The 18826-nt window shown below is 35.9% G+C and overlaps 1 protein-coding gene across 3 annotated transcripts in view; it reads right to left on the minus strand.

Moving 5' to 3' along the window:
• Window positions 1-3060: 3060 nt before the first annotated feature.
• The window catches only part of RBPJ (recombination signal binding protein for immunoglobulin kappa J region), a 147144-nt gene continuing 131378 nt past the window's right edge, over window positions 3061-18826 (minus strand). For all 3 annotated transcript variants that reach the window (XM_069856220.1, XM_069856219.1, XM_069856218.1), the window contains 8 exons: window positions 15339-15504; window positions 14022-14196; window positions 12421-12558; window positions 12093-12205; window positions 10676-10816; window positions 9309-9464; window positions 8503-8606; window positions 3061-7738 (listed from right to left, as the gene is read on the minus strand). In XM_069856220.1, the coding sequence (XP_069712321.1) occupies window positions 7423-7738; window positions 8503-8606; window positions 9309-9464; window positions 10676-10816; window positions 12093-12205; window positions 12421-12558; window positions 14022-14196; window positions 15339-15504 (1309 nt within the window). In that variant the 3' untranslated portion in view covers window positions 3061-7422. The remainder of the gene's footprint in view (window positions 7739-8502; window positions 8607-9308; window positions 9465-10675; window positions 10817-12092; window positions 12206-12420; window positions 12559-14021; window positions 14197-15338; window positions 15505-18826) is intronic.

An 18826-nucleotide genomic window follows, 5' to 3' on the forward strand; every position in this document is an offset into this window, starting at 1 on the left:
ATTGTTAACTCAAAAAATGAGCTACCTGTATAAAGTACAGATGAATTTCAAACCTTAAGCACTCAGCAATTGCATTTATCCTCCCAAAAGAAGGAAAAGGATTTTCCTTATCAAGATTATTTCTAAATTAAATAAAGAATAAAACATTTTTCAAACCATTGTTTGATTTGTACCTCTATTACATCTCCAAGGTAAAACCAAAAATTGATTTTTAAGTCCAAAACTTTCTGAATGCATGAAACTAGGATGATAACAAACATCACTCTCACAACTGAGAGCATCACATTAAGTGGAGTCCAAAACCCAGATGGCTCCTTAAACCCAAGCATGCTTTAAAAAGCAGAATGAAGCGGCAAAAGGACTGTCAAAACAGATACATATGCCCACACGAAGGTTAATCCACACTAGGCCCTTCAGAAATAATTTAATTTGCTTGGAACTAATAACTAACCAATAACCTGAACTGCCACAAGACATTTCCATTTGGAAAAAAAAAAAAAAAAATCAATGGAATTCCTACTTCATCAAGAACTCTGTATTAGCTGCCTACTCAGTCAGCACAAGATTTAACACTTCTTTTAAATGGTTTTGTATGGCATTCTGCTTTGTATTACTCCAGACTGCACCACCTTAGCAACCATACCTTATCACAATGCTTGAAATGACTTACACAAATCAGGTCGCAACACCTATAAAACCTGAGCAGGATAAAGGAACAACAGGACTGCTTAATTTCTTCCCTTAAAAGAAGCAATGTATTTGATAAAATACATTGAAGAAGCAGTTGTATTAGAAACTGCATTGACATCAACCGGCAAACCTGCAGTTGCCTTGCATGTATGCTGAGGTGCTTCTATTTTTAATCTTGCAAACAAAGAATTCCACAGAATTATGTTAAATAGGGTGAAATGTTTAAAATTCTTGCTTTCAAAAGCAAAGCAAAGGAACACTTTCCATTAAGACCAAGATATAAGTATTTTAAAAAAATTCAGATATGTCAACCATTTCCTATCCAAATTTTTTTCCATGCTACAATTAAGTCACGTTGCTGAATTTATCTCTCACTTTTTTGGGGAATTCCTGAGTATTTTTTTTAAAGTAGTAAATTCAATCACCATGAATCCCCTATCTGCCCTTTCCATATTTCCACAAAGTAAAATTGTTGGCAGTGAGAGAACTGAAATGGAATATGAAGCACACTTAACTGAGACAAGCAGAAAAAATTACAGTAGGAAAGAGACAAGATTTGGGGTTGTGGAGATGGAAGTTGAAAAATTTCTCAGTGGAAAAAAAAGTATTTTAATGAACACAGGTGAGGGGGCAACAAGATGGCAAACATCATCAAAAGACAGATAGTAAGCAAAGAATTTCTACATTCAGAAATAGATCCACGTGCACCTTTATATGGTTCCGAATTGAGTGCCACCTTCAGATAAAGACCTGCAGATCACTAAGGTAAGGTCTGTATAAACATCCCATGTACCTCCAAGCAGCTTAAAAAACAACCGATTGACATTCTTCTCCTCCATCCCACAGCACAACTGTAGAAACAGCACAGAGAGATGACAGCACATAATCTCAAGAGTTGTAGTTCAGCTTACTTGACGCCAACTTCTCTCCCCTAAATAGTGCAGCAAAATTTACACATCCAGAGTAAACCTGCAAACTGATTAAGGACCTGGAAAAGTAGACATGAAAAGTCGGGGTACTGAGACTAGAATACAAAAGCACATGGAAAAGATGACCACAAATTTTTAACTCTCTTTTCCATACTTGAGGAAGTTGCAGAACCTGAAAGATGTGAAATTCAGAATGTTCTATCATTTCTTTTTCAGACTGCAGTTAATTTGCAAGTTCGCTTCTGCAGAGAATCAAAAATGCTTCATCGTATTTCTCTTTAATGCACCTAGGCAATGTTGATATTCAATAGAAAAGTATTTTAAATTAAGTAACATGGGCTGTAACTTCTCATGCTTTTGGCCTCACACTAAGCATATGCTACAGGACATCAGAAATAAATACCTTTTATGAACACACTAATTGAGCACATACAGGCTTGCTCTACCCTTTTAAGCATGCAACTCTAATCTAAATAGGACACTGTGAAACATAAACTAATTGTCCCAGTTTCTAATTCTTATTGTTCTGAAGTGGCACATACTGCATGTTAAACCTCCAAATGAATCCTTTCCTCTAGCCAAATAACTTCACACCATCCTCACTGTAATCCTCCCTCTCGATTTTAAGAGGATTTATTATCAATACTATCTATATAACTAATTGCCAAGGTTTAGACAAAGATTTTCTTTGTGACTGCAGTTCTTCATCCAAGACCAGCACCATCCCACAGTTTCTTCCAATTATAACACTAAAGTCTTCAAAATGACCATTCTCCTTGCCAAAACCTCAGATCTAATTTCTATTCTGTTCCAGAAGAATCAATTTATCATTCCAGAAACAGACTGCAAGAGACTTTAAAATAATTTTTGAAATTTAATCTGTCCATACTGTCCCTGTTTCTAACAGCAGCTGTACCAGTTTTGAGTTTCTGGTTATTTTATGTGTCAATAAAGGCAGTCACCTTTGCTGATATTTCAATAAAAATCTGTAAGAAAGCATTATAGTCTAACAAACTAGTTTTTCCAATCAAATCTTTGTCTTGCTCTCACCACACCTTCTTAAGAACCACTTCTTGTCCCTTTACAGTCTTATTGCTGAAGAGGTACTTCATGTATTAGCATAACACAACTAGTACTGGCAGGCTTCTGCTATTCCAGATTTTCTCTGCTGTGACCACTTCCCATTTCAGAAACTTTTCCCAGGTGACTGTGTCTGTGTCAAGTGACTGTCACTTGTGCAAATGAAAAGTGCACAATTTCTACTTGTTCCTTACGGCTCTACTAGAATATTCTGTAAAAGCAAGAAATGAGTTAGCTTGCTCAATTTCTAATTTTTAATCAACTCAAAAAAACCTCATTCTGCAACTAAGAAAAGGATGCAAATAAGTCAGGAATACTAGTTGCAATAATGAAGTTGCTTAAGTTAAACAACTAAACACAGTTAATATTTTCTTATTTAATAAATAATATAAAAAATGTGAACCGGTTCATTTTTCTTTTTTACATTATTGGAAAAAAACAGTTTCTCATCCAACTGCAGCAATAATACAAACAATAATTAAACCGACTTAGATATTTGGGTGGACATTCCATATCCCGTTTAAGTGGGGTCCAGTGTGCACAGCCTCACAACTACTGATGACTTTTCCACTCCTGGGGTTGGTCTTCTTTTGTGTTGTTCTGGTTCCGTAGATGTCCTCTCTGCTTATTTGCACACACCAAAAAAAAAAAATCATATTCCTTGGTCAACATTGAAAAAAAATCCACAAAACCATGGCAAGCTTCAACACCTGATCAAATCATAACTACTTTTATGATACCATCATACATATGTTCAATTATGTTTGTCACATCAACAGTAACACGGCATTTTATATTTAGTCTTGTAGAAAAAAATAAAACTAAGTATTATATGCACATACACACACAGAGTACACTTGACAAAAACACTTTCATGTGGTTTACATTTCACTTTTATTTAATCCTCAAAACTGCCCATATTGCAGGGTTTTTCTTGATGAAATATGGAACTGAGCAATTAATTCTACAAAATTATGGTAAAAACTTGCTCATTTTCTACCTTATTGCTAAGAAACTTTACAGGTGCACAGTTTGTAAAAATAACCCTTTTAAGACTGAATGTATAAACGTGCTACAGGATTTAAAAAAAATTACATTAGCATAGCACCTCCAGATGGGGCAAATGCAGGGCTGAACACAGGCAGAATGCATACAAAGTTAGAACTGCTCATTTCTTTTACAGGTTCTAAAGGGAATAAGTTGTTCAGTCCTAAAAGGGTTAAGTAGAAACCCTAATATACTTTTTTTTCTAACAAAGCTGCCACTCAATCCCACAGTACAGTGCTTGAAAACAAAGTCAAAAGTCTGGCACAGGAAAGTCTATACATTTGTTCAGTACTTATAAACACAGCTGCTTTTGAAAGAACGTAAATAATATGGTTAATAATTGAAGAGCATCTTAGTTTCAAGATGAACACCTCTATGGAGTCATTTAGCCTACCAGTGGGTAGCTTACTTCCAACAGACAATTTGTTTTACTTGGCATTAACATTTTGTATATGGGGAATTCACTGGTTTACGTCTTGAGTTCATGTCTTTTTAGGTAACCATTCTGATGTAAGTCTGTGCAATTAAAAGTAGTACACAATACCATTATTAAAACAGTTGTGGGATGCCCTCAGGGCAAATAATTAAGGAAAAAATCAGCAGCAGATTATTAAAGACTACACTAGTGTTGAATTCTGAAATGCAGTTCCCAACAAGAAAAGGTATAACTAAATTTGAGCGCTGAATCTGCTTTTTCTTCTACAGTTGAAACTATGACAATATCCCAAACACAGACTCAATTTCTATGTATACAGAATTAACAACAGACTTAACAGCTAGACTTGAACTGTTATAATAGTTTCATACTGAAACACTCTAAAAGTAGATTTATCAAAATCTTGAGATATTGTTAATGTCAGGATAATTGATTAACAGCTCATAAGGCCAATAAATTTAACAATATTACCCCACAAGAAAATGTTCCGGAATACATCTGAACAACTGGACATCTTAATAACAGTAAAGACCTGGAAGACCATTTCTGTACTACAGAATAACTACTAGCAACAAGGGAGCCACAAGCCCAAGGAAAAAATGGGGTTTAAAATGGTCATATAAGCAGAAATAGTCTCTTTTTTTTTTTCCACGCACTTGGCTGTAGTGTGTAGAACAGCACAAAATAGGCTAAGTCATTAGGTTCTTTACCAGTCAAAGAATATTATATCTATTGGGCAAAATTATTGCAAGTAAAGACACTGGATATAAAAAATATTGCATTTATATGTAAAGATTTTAAAAGAATGAATATAAAAAGCAGGTGTCAAGTTCTGAAAAGCTATTTAAAATAGTATTTGAAAGTGAAAAGGCTTGTTATTGTTTTTCTACTGTGTGTATATCATGGTTTGTTCTTGAATAACTTTCTAAATCTGATTCATATCTTGCTTATTTTAATTCTTGGCCTAATTAATGATGAAGATCTGTGGCTCTTGAATTAAGCCATACTGTAAGATACTATGTGCTCCTAACAAAAACGCTGTGAAATGATTCCTGCCAAAACAGAATTAAAACAACATTTTATAGCACATACAAAGGTAAACAGATTTGCAAGTAAATGCCAGTAAACAGTTTAAAACAGAGATAAGGCCACAATGAATTCTGCCCTTGGTCACTGAAACGGAGATGAGGTGAGGCAGTATTCACTAGTGCTAAGAACCAGCATTACAACCATGTCATGGGAGTAAGTTTTGTAATACAGAATAGCAAATATGAAGGCCTGTGGTAGAATATAAGCACATTTTAGGACAGTGGCACCGATTTAAACTATTAGCTAAACATGTTTTATAACTGATTTCTTCCTTTAACCACAATGCTTTCACACACACAACAGAGCCCTAAAGCAAACAAGTAGAATGGAGTATCACAGTAGACAAATATGGTGCAGAGACAATGCTTTAAAATGGTGGTGGGTATTGAAATTGGAATAAGTGGTCAGAACTAAAACCCCAATGAAAATGGTCAACAGATAAGCTTGCAATGCACTGTAGGAAGCCACAGGTTCACATTTACACAGCAGCTGTGGCTCTTGCTTCAGGGTATAGAAAAGACTGAACACACCATAACATTTGCATTTTGGCTTTTAAAGAGGATGATCGCACAATCAGAACTTGTCCTATGTATCTATGCCTAGTTCTGTGACTACAAATGAACTACTGGGGTATACTTTCAAATACAAACAAAGCAGGCAGGCCTATGAGGAGGGACAAAACACGGCAAAGTAAAAATTAAAAACAAATGCAACAACCAACAAAGTCAAAGTGCAAATGAGCCTTGAGTTTATGATGGAGAGAAGACTTGAACGCTGCACAAGCTGTTGGCAGGAAAGAGACACCCACAGGAAATAAGGATGGGAGGAGTTGACATCTTCATAGTGCTTTTACGATTTTCTATTTGCCCATTCCTAAGTAATAAAATTTACTTCTAGTTATTATGGTATGATCACTTCACAATGAAAGCACGTTCTCAATACAAGTGTTACACCAAAGTCTGGCCTACTTACTGAACAGTATGAAGAAAAACATGCTTGTTGTGCTTCTCAGTGATGATGGGCATCACCTACCAATCCCATTTGTAGCACATACTTCTCATGGTATTTTAGTTACACGCCAACAAGACAGAAGACATGCCACCAAATGAAGTGATTGGGAACATTCCACTTTCGAAATAAAACATTTAACTTACACTTAATACAAATTATGTACAAGATTAGAAAAACCTGAACAGATCCTGAAACATTTTCAGATGCAGTATGACTGAGCAAGGAAAAGGGGGAGTAACCCAGTAACAACCCTTCAAAAACACCAACATATGCCTGTGACACGAACAATCATTAATATGACTGCTTGAGATGCCACTTAAAAAAACTCATGTAATGTTAGAACCTCATGAATTATCACTATAAATACATATTCAAAAAAGGAAAACAGAAATAACTATTAACAATGACCGAAAACAGAGCACTAAAGTTAACATACATTGCATGTATTGCAGGCAAGGCAGAGGCATTTTTTAAAGCTTTTGCACAGACTTCATATAATCTTAAAAAAAATATGCTGGCCTTTACAAGGTTCTACTTGCTGAAATAAAAACAATTTCAGTTCATAAAAAGTCAAAAGACTTCAGTTTAAAAAAAGGAACAGTTCCAGCCACAGACCAAAAATATATATATTTTTTTAAAACTGGAAGAGTATGGTAATTAGATTATACAAGCATGGTCAGGCTTGGAACCTGAATATACTTCAGAGCAAAAGCTCAGAGGAAAAAAAAATATAAACTATTTGGTAACAAAAGTGTACTATATGTTGTGATACAAAAAAGGTATGGTGAAAATGTACCTTTTATACTAAAGCTTATACAAGTTCCTTGGTCCATAAAAACTATGTTGTGTTCATGTTTTCTAGTTTGCTCAACGTGTATCCCAGCCACATTTTTTGTTTCTTGCCCATTAAAAAAAACAGCTGAAAAATAGATTTTCAATAAAGTTCTTGCGTTTCGGATGTTGGTTTGTTTTTTGTTTTTTTATTGTGGCTTTTATATTTAAGATCAGCACTTGCAGGTAACAAGGTTCAAATAGTATCACCTAAAATGGAAAGGTGTTTTCCCATGAAACCACAAAAATTGTTCCGTTCTCTTGAATGTAGCACTTAAAGTCAGTTAAAGTCCAGACAAACAACGGTAGTTAGGAAACCACAGTTGCTGTAGATGATGTGACATTGGTTGGATTTGTGCTGACATTCGTGTAACTTCCCTCGCTGTTTGTATTTGTTTCACTGGAAGCCATGAGGCTTGAGTTGGCTCTGAGAATTGCTCCAGCAGCACTGCAGTGTGGTCGTGGCCCTGGTTCCGGTGTGTATGTAAAGGTAAGGCTGGTGGAGTAAATTATGCCATCATTACGGACCAAAGTTACTGGAACTTGGACTGGCTGACGGACCCATCTCCAACCCTCTCGAAATGCAGAAATGTCTGGAACAACACACAGCATGCTCTCTGCACATCTGAAAAACAGAAGAGGCAACTGAGTATAATAAAACTTAAGCTGGGAGAGAAGAGGGTGAGAGGGAGAAGAGCCTACTTCAGGTGGAAGGTACCTAAAATGATTATCTAGTCCAATTGCCTGACCACTTCAGGGCTGACCAAAAGTTGAAGCACATTAAAGGTATTGTTCAAAGGCCACTTAAAACACTGATGGGTTTGGGGCACTGACCACCTCCCCAGGAAGCACGTTCCAGTGTTTGACTTCTCACTTGGTAAAAGGTTGCTTCATCATGTCAAGTCTGAAATTGTACAGATGTAACTTTGAACCATTCCTACGATCAGGCACATGATACCAGGGAGAAGAGCCCAGCACCTCCCTTTCCACTTCCCCTTCTCAGGGAGCTGTAGAGAGCAATGTCACCCCCCCACCTCCTTTTCTCCAAACTAGACAAGGGCAAAGTCCTCCTCACAGGACATTCCTTCCAGCCCTTTCACTAGCTTTGCTGGCCTCCTCTGGATGCATTCGAGTACCTCAATATCCTCCTTTAATTGTGGAGACCAGAACTGCACACAGTATTCAAGGTGAGTCTGCACCAACATTAAACAGCAGGATAATCACCTCTTTTGAGCAGCTGGATGCAGTTTGCCTTCTTGGCTGCCAGGCACATTGCTGACTTATATTGAGCCTGCTGTCAACCAGCAGCATCAGATCTTTTTCTGCAGGGCACAAAGTAAAGACTGGAATAAAATGTAATCACTACAAAAGTAGTGGGAAATACTGTACCTGTACATCGTTTCAGCTTCCACATCCCCAAACCAGACACGTAAATTTGGAGTGAAGTTCTGTCCTGTAAGTTCCAACATTGCTACATCCCCACCGCCATTCAACTGGCAAGGGTGCCAATAGAAAAAAGAAGAAAATCCACAAAAAAACATGTATTAATAAAAATAAACACCCCCTCCTCAGAAAATAAACAGAAAAATTCTTAACATGCATGCAAGAACTGTAAACAGTGCTGTTTCTACTAGCTGGAGAAAACTGAAAGAAACAACTGAACTGTAAAGAAGTTACACACCTAAAATACACTGCCAAATAATTTGATATCCTAAAGGAACTTATAAGTTTTGGTAGTGCCCACATACAATAAAAATCAACAAGGCTTTGAAACCAAAGAACAATGAATCTTTCAGAGAAGATGCTAGTAGAGCTGCAAGTTTTTCCAAGGTGGAATGCCGTCTTTCTTAATGTTCAGTCTGACACTTTGATCTGTAACTGCCGGCTTCAAGAGCCAAAATCGATTTCTAAATAATCACACAGAAGTCATAAGAATATCACTGCCATTGTATTTTAAGAAACAGAATTCTTAATGCATAGTACAATATCAATATTATTCCTGTGATGGACAAGCTCATGTATTCTGAAATGTAGTTGAGAAAAGTCATTTCAACATAAAATGCTTTTCCTGTTTATAAAACTAGTAAAAAAGTTTTCCTACAGTATTCCACAAAGGTACCGTGAAAGTTAAATCAGTATGACAAAGAAAATCTGACATAAAAGAGTTTATTACAAAAGAAAATAAAAAACCTTACTTGAAGACTTTCTACAACAGGCACAGGTGTCACTGGAGCATGGACCGGTCCCATCCCCTCATAAAATGTGTATTCTGCTTTATCTGTGCTTATGATTGTCCAAGAAGCTCCATCATTAATCATTTCTTTATTTGGTTCTTTTGGGCATGGAGTGGCCTTGGAAAGAAAGAAAAGTTTTAACTCTACCCTTTAGACTTGTTTGCCAGACAGAGTTTAACACCAAACCAAGTTAGTAACAATGTCTAATATTTCCAGAACATTTCCTAGTGTTTTTCCTCTAACAAAATGACCTAGAGAAAGTCACATGCATTTCAGCAAAACTAGTAGAAAACCAAAACTTGAGAGAACACCTTAATTCTCACCTATGATACTGTCACTTCTCCAACCTTTCGTTTATTATTGAGTTTTATTTTAGTTCCCTTTTCATAGTTTTAGTGTTATTCAGTAGCCATTAACCAACAAACTACAGATGTAGATGTAGCTAATTTAAAACAGATCTTGTTGTATTAATGCAAAGTGACTAAAACAGCTACACGTCAAAGTGGAATATTTTTCATTAGTTATGATTCCCATCTGGACAAGACTTCTTTTCAGAGAATTCTTGACCATCCACAAATAGATAGAAAACAGGTGTAGATACAAAAGAGACTCAAAAATTCTGATTTTAAAACCTAAATTCTTCTTTTTTTCCCTTAAACTTTAAGGATATCTTGGTATGTAACCATAACCCTCACTCTTGGAAATAGTCAGATAAACTTGCTCAAGACCCATCAGATATTTTTATTAGGAACATTTGATATTTCTAAATTACTACTCCAACTTCAGAAGAGGAATTGATGAATACTATTTCAATGCGTGTTTTCCTACAGGCTGATTACAGTTCCTTTGGCATGAATGGACTGACTCATGACAAATAAAAACTTGGATTTTAAAAATGAAAGAGCCTGTAGAAGATCCATAATCAGCTTCTTCAGAGCTGCTAAAGCCCTGTCACAAAGTGGAAGGCAATTGCCACAGAACTTGTTCTGAAAGTCTTGCTACATCAAGAATCATTTCAACGCCGCATTATTCCTTCTGTCACATAAATCCTTGAAAGACCACGACTCTTCTTCCAGAGAAGAACTCCCAAATATCACTTCCACGTACAGCAGTTTACCTCCAGGCACTTTTCTCCCCTTTCTTTCCTTTCCTGGCTAAACTTTCTCAACAGGTGGCACTGGAATGTTGAAATTCCTGAACATCATGCTTAGTACCTCATGTATTGAGTGGCTTCACATGGAGAGAGACATTCATATGTATTTTGCAAATATTTGGGAAAACTTGACAACCATACTTTTCATCTACTGAAACAGTCTTGAACAACTTACTTGAAATTGGATTATTCTCTCCTGGGAAAGGCACAAATACATTCTCTCAGTGTCTTTAAGGTAAAATGCACATTTATGGAGCTGCGATACTGGATCATCTGCATCCAATAACGCTGTTTGTTTATCTACTTTTCGAATTATCTGTGAATATAAATTGTACATATATATTTAGGACTTCTGTACTTCATGTCATTGCAGATCATGTAGATGCTGTTAGTAAAGGAAGTGAAAGATTGAAAGATTTTTCTTAATATCCATGCCTCCGGTTTTAATACTAATATTACATCCGTAATATTAACAAACCACAAATAAATAAGGTCCTCGTGTTCAATTTTATGTGCATGGAACCAGATCAGTAGTGGATTTTTCTGTCAAATAATGTGGTTTAAAGAAAAAAAAAAAGATAATATCTATTTAAATGATCCCTTTATATCATTTACTCTGAGCAGGCTTACATTCTTTTTTAGCTAAGTTAGATAGTGGGAGAGAATTTCTCATTTACAGTCCTAGTAAAATAAGTCTGTGAAGGAGAACAAGAATGTGCCTGCAGAGAAGGTTGGTTTTACATTGGCTCATTCTAAATATTGTTTGTAGTTAAAAGTGGAATTAGCTAAGCCCTGTATGAAATTCATAATGGGCTGATAAAACGAAAATTCACAGGAGTTCTCATATGAAGCACTGTTTGTTATCAGTCACAAAATCCCACTTAGGCTGGCACTGTGTATAAAACAGCCAAAAAAACCTCCTATAATTATACTTAAATGTATTTACAAAAACCATTACTGTTCACAAACCTTAACTGGTTATAATAAATTCTGTATCTGTTACAAAGACAAGGGCTGAAATTGTCTCCTTCTAACAAGAAGTTATTCCAAAGGCATTTCCAATGTTCCATATTTAAAACAGTATTAATAAATGTCCAAAACACGTTAGCAAGTTGATATTTGTATAATAATCTATCCTTAGAAGTACACTGAAGTGCTTTCACATTCAAATTCAGCAGAGCATTTTTAAAGCTGTAATGAACTCAACAAATGCAACTGTTCTACTGGCTGCAAAGACTTTATGCATCTATTAAATATTAATAGTTAAAGTATTTCACTACACTGGGACCTACATTACTGTTCCTAAAACAGGCATTTTCTTAAGGACAGCTTGCAGATTAACCTACTTTGGTGGGCTTAAATTCTGAAAAATTTCCTATGCTTCTTTTACAGTCTGTTCTTTGCTTACAGAATTAATCTGCAGATATAAAAATATGTTTTTGTTAAAATTAATTCCATTTTCCATATAAAACATGTACTACCAAGAGGAAGCATACAAAGATAAAAATTGTAAACAATGCAAACTCAACGATGCAATTACACTAAGTAGCCATCAACAAATTAATTACAGCATTGGAGAAATTAAACTGTACCAGTCTTGGGAGTGCCATGCCAGTTACTGAGCATACAAGTTTGACAGTCTGCCCATAATGAATGTAGCCGTCTCTCACTGTGAATTCTTCTCCCTCTGATTCGTCATCGTCCACTGCACGAAACAGGAATTTTCACATTATTTGTTTTAATCACCATTTTTCTTGATAGGTGGAACATTTAACATCACAGTATTACATCAAATATACACTCAATAAAAAAACAAATCTCCATATGGATAATTAATATGGAAGAAAAAAAACGCAGGACTTTTTTTGTGGGGAAGGAGTGAGGGAGGTAAAAAAAATACATTGCTTCAGTCTTACTTACAGAGGTGAATGTAAAATGCTCCCCACTGTTGTGAACTGGCATGGAAATTACCACCTTCTACGTGCAAATATCTGGTGCTAACTGTCTGGGATCGAAGTCTATTAAATAGTGCCACTTTTGTCCCTGACGCAATACATACTGCAAGGAACACATACAGACTTGGGATTATAAAATGACTTCATTATTACACAGAGAAGTTACAAAAAGTCACAAATACAGTAAACTAAATGATGAATACTGGAAATCAATAAAGAATTGTCAACTATTGGTTGATTTAGAAAATATTTATATTTGTAACAGACCAAAAATAATCACAAAATTACAAGTGGGATAACATACACAGTGGCTGGTCTCCAAAGGCATGCTAGTCCACAGAGTTCTGCCATTCAGTCAAACTGGCCAGTGCTTGCCAGCTGAAAACTCCTTCTGTTCATAGTTCTCTAACAACTGATTCTTTGAGCAGAAGCTTTAGCTTACCATTGTGAAGTACTTAGACAACCTTCAATGATCATTTGATGTATAACGAAAAATTATTCTCACAAATCACAATCAATTGAAAGGAAGACAGACATAACTACGTAAAATTGTAACCATGCAACTTGAAATTTTCTCAGATCTGAACTTACTTATCATTCAAGCGAGAGAAATGCTAATCTTGCTCCCCTAAATAAAAAAAATCAGCAACTAGCATTTTGTCATCAAAACGGGCATGATGCTGGTTCATACTTGGTTGATATTTACTATTGAAGAATGCTTGGTTCATATTCACTGTTCATCAAAACTATCTGTCTGTATACAAAGTTAACAGTGCATACTCTGAGCCCACGGGCGTGAACTGCACAGCAACAGATTGCCTTTAGTCTGTGGAAAGCTAGCGGCCCCGAGATCCACATTCCATAGGTGAATGGGTTCCAGCCCAACACAGATGGAAGAGCCTTTTAAAGCACTAGTGAAGAGAGAGAGAAAAACAAACAAACAAAAAGGGTATCTCTTGAGGTGCTCTGGTGGTATGCAGGCAAAAACTTTGGAGGAAAAGCAAAAATGGTCCCAATTATACATTAGCACCAGAGATATCTTCAGTTGAAAAACACGCTAAGCAAATATATCTGGGTGAAATATCACCATAAAGATTTCTTAACCAATTACTTAAAAGGAATCATGCAAAAGATATTAAAAATAAAACCAACATGAATATGGCAAGAGCCAGTAAGAAGGTGGCTGTGATGTGACGAAGTGCAGCTTGGATAACATGATCCTGCTCATTTATCACAATCTGAAAGCTATCTCTGATACTGATCAAAACATCCTAAGTACCAGATCATGGCAGCTGAAGAGATCCAACAGCTTAGAAAGCTGAGGGAGATCATTCTTTACGCATTTGCCTACATGAATTCACTCCTCAGAAGAAGATTTTTGGTGGACCTTTTATATACACTAAATACACTCTGCTTGCATAAAACTCAGTGTAACTTACTTTAAAAAACACTGATGTGTACAGTTCTAGAATACATCAGAACAAACAAATTGCAAATTTCATTTTATTTACTTTATAGTCAAGAGGCAAATTTGCTACATAAACAAAAGACCTGTAAAATACTTACAGTCTGCATTTTTCAGTGACTGTTTCTTTTTAGAAGGTTTGGAGATGACTTTGATCCGTTTACTGAGGAACACACCGATGTCATCACTATTGCCATAGAACATTTTTACCGATAACATGAAGTGCTTTCTCTTGTCTGAGTCCGATATGTATAATGTTTTGGCAGTGCAATAATTCTGCAGGCAAAAACATAGTGTTGTTCCTTCTTTCAAGCCAATGCTGTTCAAGAAACTGCGTATATTTAACTATGAATGCAATCAGAAAACCAATGCAATAGTTTCTAAAACAGATTGGAAATGGCTTTTTCTGTCTCTTCCATACAGACCTTTCATAACTACTGTTTTGCTTTGTGAAGTTCAGCACCCAATGTCAGTATATTAGTGTCTTTCTAAAGACCATTACCAGGACTGAGAAACAGACAATTAGAGACCATAACCATCTGTGAGAGGTTAAGAACATTACTAAAAAAGTCACATTTGAGTAGAGCTACACAGGCCACATTGGGAAGCCACAAGAGGCTGCCTGTGCAGAAAATGTGTTGAGTCAAACTTTTATTGAAAGGATGGGGGATGATTAGCTTTTGAAACACTCAAAAGTTACTTTTTGCTAAATGTTTAAGCTAGGTGACAACAGGAGCTTGAAAAAATAAAAACCCAAAACCAAAAATCTCATGAAGAACTTTTATTATCCTTTTCCTATTCAGCAACATTTCTAAGTAGACTGTGGTGAAAATACCAGGTAGCTATAGAACACTGCTTAATAAAACAGCTAGCTAAAATGAGCACTCTTTCTGCCAGCTTCATTCCAACTGTCTAAGTAACTACAAATACCTTTTAAAAACTCTTGTAGCAATTTATATCACTGTAAAAAAAACCTAGCTACTAAATTTATTAAAATGGTTTGTTTGGTGATTTTTTTTTTATGCAAAGGAACTTAAAGACCACTTCTAGCAGCAAATGTTGTACAGATAATTCCTTGATGAGGTTATGCATTCATGCAAGCCAGCAAGTGGGACACGGAGTTTGGAGCATAAACCTTACTTCAGTTAACCATCAATGCCTACTATATAACTTAACAGTTTACTAGCTCTGAACCAACAACCTCCAAATGTAAGGTTAGTAACCTGCTACAAGATCATGAATCAAATCCATCTATTCAACTGTCCCACCTATTTTTGAGGGATTTTTTTTTAACCACTTATGTATTATCTGCTAGTGTAACAAAAGCTATCAAAAATAAGCAAAGGTATTCCTTGAAATATGCACCATGTAGCTCTAATATCCTCTGCAGTAATCCAAGGGGCTTATTACACTTCTACCTTTCCTTCCAAGTTCAGCTGCTGCATTTCTTGGTCACTGTTTCCTATTCCAATGAAGGCGCAAGGTTGTGATTCTTGCTCAGTGCAACCATCCCGTTCCATTTGCTCTTTTTTTTTCTTCCATCCACTGCCCATAAGATATACACATGGAGGAGGACAAAAAAACCTGAAAATTAAAAATGCATTATGAAATGACATAAAGCTTTTAAAAAAATTCTTGAGACAGACTGTCGTGTACCCAAAGCTTTCTCATTCACACTTTGCATTTGAGTTTATATGTGCATGCCCTTCATTTGTCTTGAAGATTTTCTAAAATGCAAATAAAAAAAAAATCAGCATTAGATGCACTGTCAGTGAGTATCTTTCCAGTTCAATATATGGCAGGTAACAGTCTACATCTCTGTGAAACACAAATTCTTTTTAACCTTTACAAAGGGATATTCAAAAAATGCAAAAATGCCTTAAAAGTAACGACAGTGCTTTGCTCTTGTAGGTGCCTAGCATGCAGCAACAATAAGTGCACAGAATAGTTCCACAAACTAATTTAAAGGACAACTGCTGACTACAACTCCCAAACAGCTACTATTTTCACCATTAGCAAGAAGGGAGTCTATTCTGTCCAAGTACAGATACCTTTTTAGTTTTTATATGGAATGGATGATTTTACATCTTCATCAGTAACTGTAAACGATCTAGTCTTTACCAGCACTGACTGAAATCAGTTTAGATGCTACTTATAGCAACATGTTCAAAATTAAATGCAGTATTATAATACAACATATTGGTTGAACACAAATCCTAATCACTTTTGGGTTTAGTTTAGCCGGCAGTTGCATTGTTTTTTTTCATCATTTAGTTAAGAACAAAGGTAAAAAATCAGAATGAATACATCCAGTTTAACAACTGACTAACATTTTTTCATGTGCGTATCACATCATTTTTGACTATCTGCTTTTTACCCCTTGGGCCAATTAGGGGTCCTATGAAGACTGAAACTTTTTTCTTCCAATTGAAAACAGAACACAGAAGCAAGGCAACAGGTAGAACCTTGCCAACTTGCAGAGCAGATGTTTCCTGATGGCATTGTCAGCTTAAGAAACTACACAACAAAGTACCTAAAAAGATGAAATGTAACACTTTTGCAGAAGCAGCACAAGAGAAGCAGCACAGAAGCAGCACTTCCACTACTCCAGCCATGAATCATAAAGCCAAAATTTAAAGTTATCTGACATTACAGTGGGTTATTGCAACTTTATTACTGCAAGAATAGAAGTCCTGAAATTCTTAAATTGCCATGAATAGAAAGAGTAAGCAGTAATAAATGTTACCAAACAGCTACACAATGTGTATCACATTCTTGCTTGCTATTAATGCCTTTTATTTCTCATCTTCTGCTACCTGACTCCTGTTCCGGCTTTCTTCATGAAGACGCCGAATAATGCAGTAGAGATATATTTCAGATGACCATAAGTTTCTGTTAAAGGAAAATTAAGCCCTCCCTTTCCTATTACAAATTTTTTACCTGAAAACCAGGTGCATTTGCTACTTTTCACTTGCACTTATTTCAAATATTAAATCAGTAGAGATTAGACCTAATTTCCCTCAAATGCTTTTCTACCCTAAAGAAAAAAAGATCTTACAAGGACTGATGTTTGTGATGGAGACAGTGCAATGATAATGGTCAAAATCATAAAGTTTATATTAAAATACAAGGTGTACACTTACTTTTACATGACCAAACTAATTTACGTGCCCTGTATCACCCCACATCTAGACATAAATACCATAACTGTTGTTATCAATCTGTTCAGAGACTCATCAACTAGTTGCTGCAACTTTTGGCATGTTTTGGGAAACAGAAAATCAAAGTAAAGCAAGAAATAACAGGTTCAGCATTACCCTGAGAAAACTGCTCCTGTAGACAATTGTGATCACATTTTTAAAAATACACAGATATACACAGATACAGACATGTGGGTGGGAAGGTAGCAACAGGATGAGAATCACATTTTTGTTAGACTGGCAAGGGGTCAAACAAGGGCAATGATCGGGGACCACTGTCATGTTTCCCTTATGAACAATACTTTTCAAATGGGGGTTACGAACTAACTCCAAGGTTAGGAAATGCAATTTTGGGGGGATTAAACTTCAAGTAAAATATGCATTTATTCAAGAGTTGACTGTTTGGAAACAAACTCAGATGCCAGAAGAAACAACCCACATAACCTAGTCAGCTTCTGAACTCTCAAACTTGAGGGACAACACAAGATCCTTTGAGTGTTAATGGACGTCTCACACTAATTTTCTTCTCAGCAATTATAAGTTAATTCCAATAAAGAAATTACATTCAGACTAAAAATTAATATAAACGTTTATTAACAGTGCAATGCTCTGCAAAAAAAGAAACCAAACTCCTTGTATCCTACGCAGGTATAACACCTTAAGGCACATTCTTCCTCATGCAGACTTCTGCATTTATCTCACTGGTTAGAACACAAGAGTAAAAGAAATCCCAAACCTTTTCCCTATCCTTTTTCATTTCAGCTTTATGCTAAACCAAGTCCTTTAGAGAACCATGGCCACTAGATGGCAACAACGACCTATTAAAAAATTTTAAACCCACTAATGAAGAGAAAACAAGCCACAAAAATTAAAGCGCTCTTTTTAAATTACATTACTGAGAAAAAACTTGGAAAAATATCACTTACTGAACAAAAAACCAAACTTTTGCAGCTTAGACAATTTGAAGTTCGGTTAAAACTCCCAAACAAGAGGAAAGAGTCTGGACATTCACAATGAGAGGGTTTTCTTATATGTCAGCCTCTTATGCCACATTTCAGACGAACAAGGAAAGTCTGGGGGCTTTTTACATCATATTTACAATCACAGGAACTCACATACAGAAGAGATTAACTACAAGTTTTCTATCTGATATAGTGCAAGTAAGCCACAAGTATCCTCATATTCCTAATTTTCACACAGGATTAAAGACTCTTTGATAAATCCTGGGAACAGGTTCTCTCATTAATTACATACTTCCAACGTAAATACAAATGCAAATGTTTGTGAGAGGCAGGCTCTCAGATAACTATAAAGAGGATAAGAGAGAAAGAAAATCACCTCCCCAGAGTAAGTAATTTAGATCAAGTAATTTCTAGTATGACTGATGGGAAATAAGACAGGACAATGTTTGGTGGAACAAATGAAAATACTCTTCTTTTGACCTTTGAGTTATAGGGCCTATCTCTCTCTTTTCTTAATCACATAACTAAAGTACAACTGAGTAGGAAGTAAACATTCTTCTGAAATATTAATCCGACAGCAATTCATCACTCAGTTTCACCAAGTACCTTGGTGCACACATGGATCCAAGGATTTAACAACAGTTATTTTTCCTTACCCTGGTAACAACAGGACATCATTACTGATGTTTGCAGTCTGTGAATGACCAGGGACAGTCAAAATGATGGGTTAAAACATAAAAGAAA

This window comes from Phaenicophaeus curvirostris, chromosome 4, assembly GCF_032191515.1.
Source record: "Phaenicophaeus curvirostris isolate KB17595 chromosome 4, BPBGC_Pcur_1.0, whole genome shotgun sequence".
NCBI classification, from domain to species: domain Eukaryota; kingdom Metazoa; phylum Chordata; class Aves; order Cuculiformes; family Cuculidae; genus Phaenicophaeus; species Phaenicophaeus curvirostris.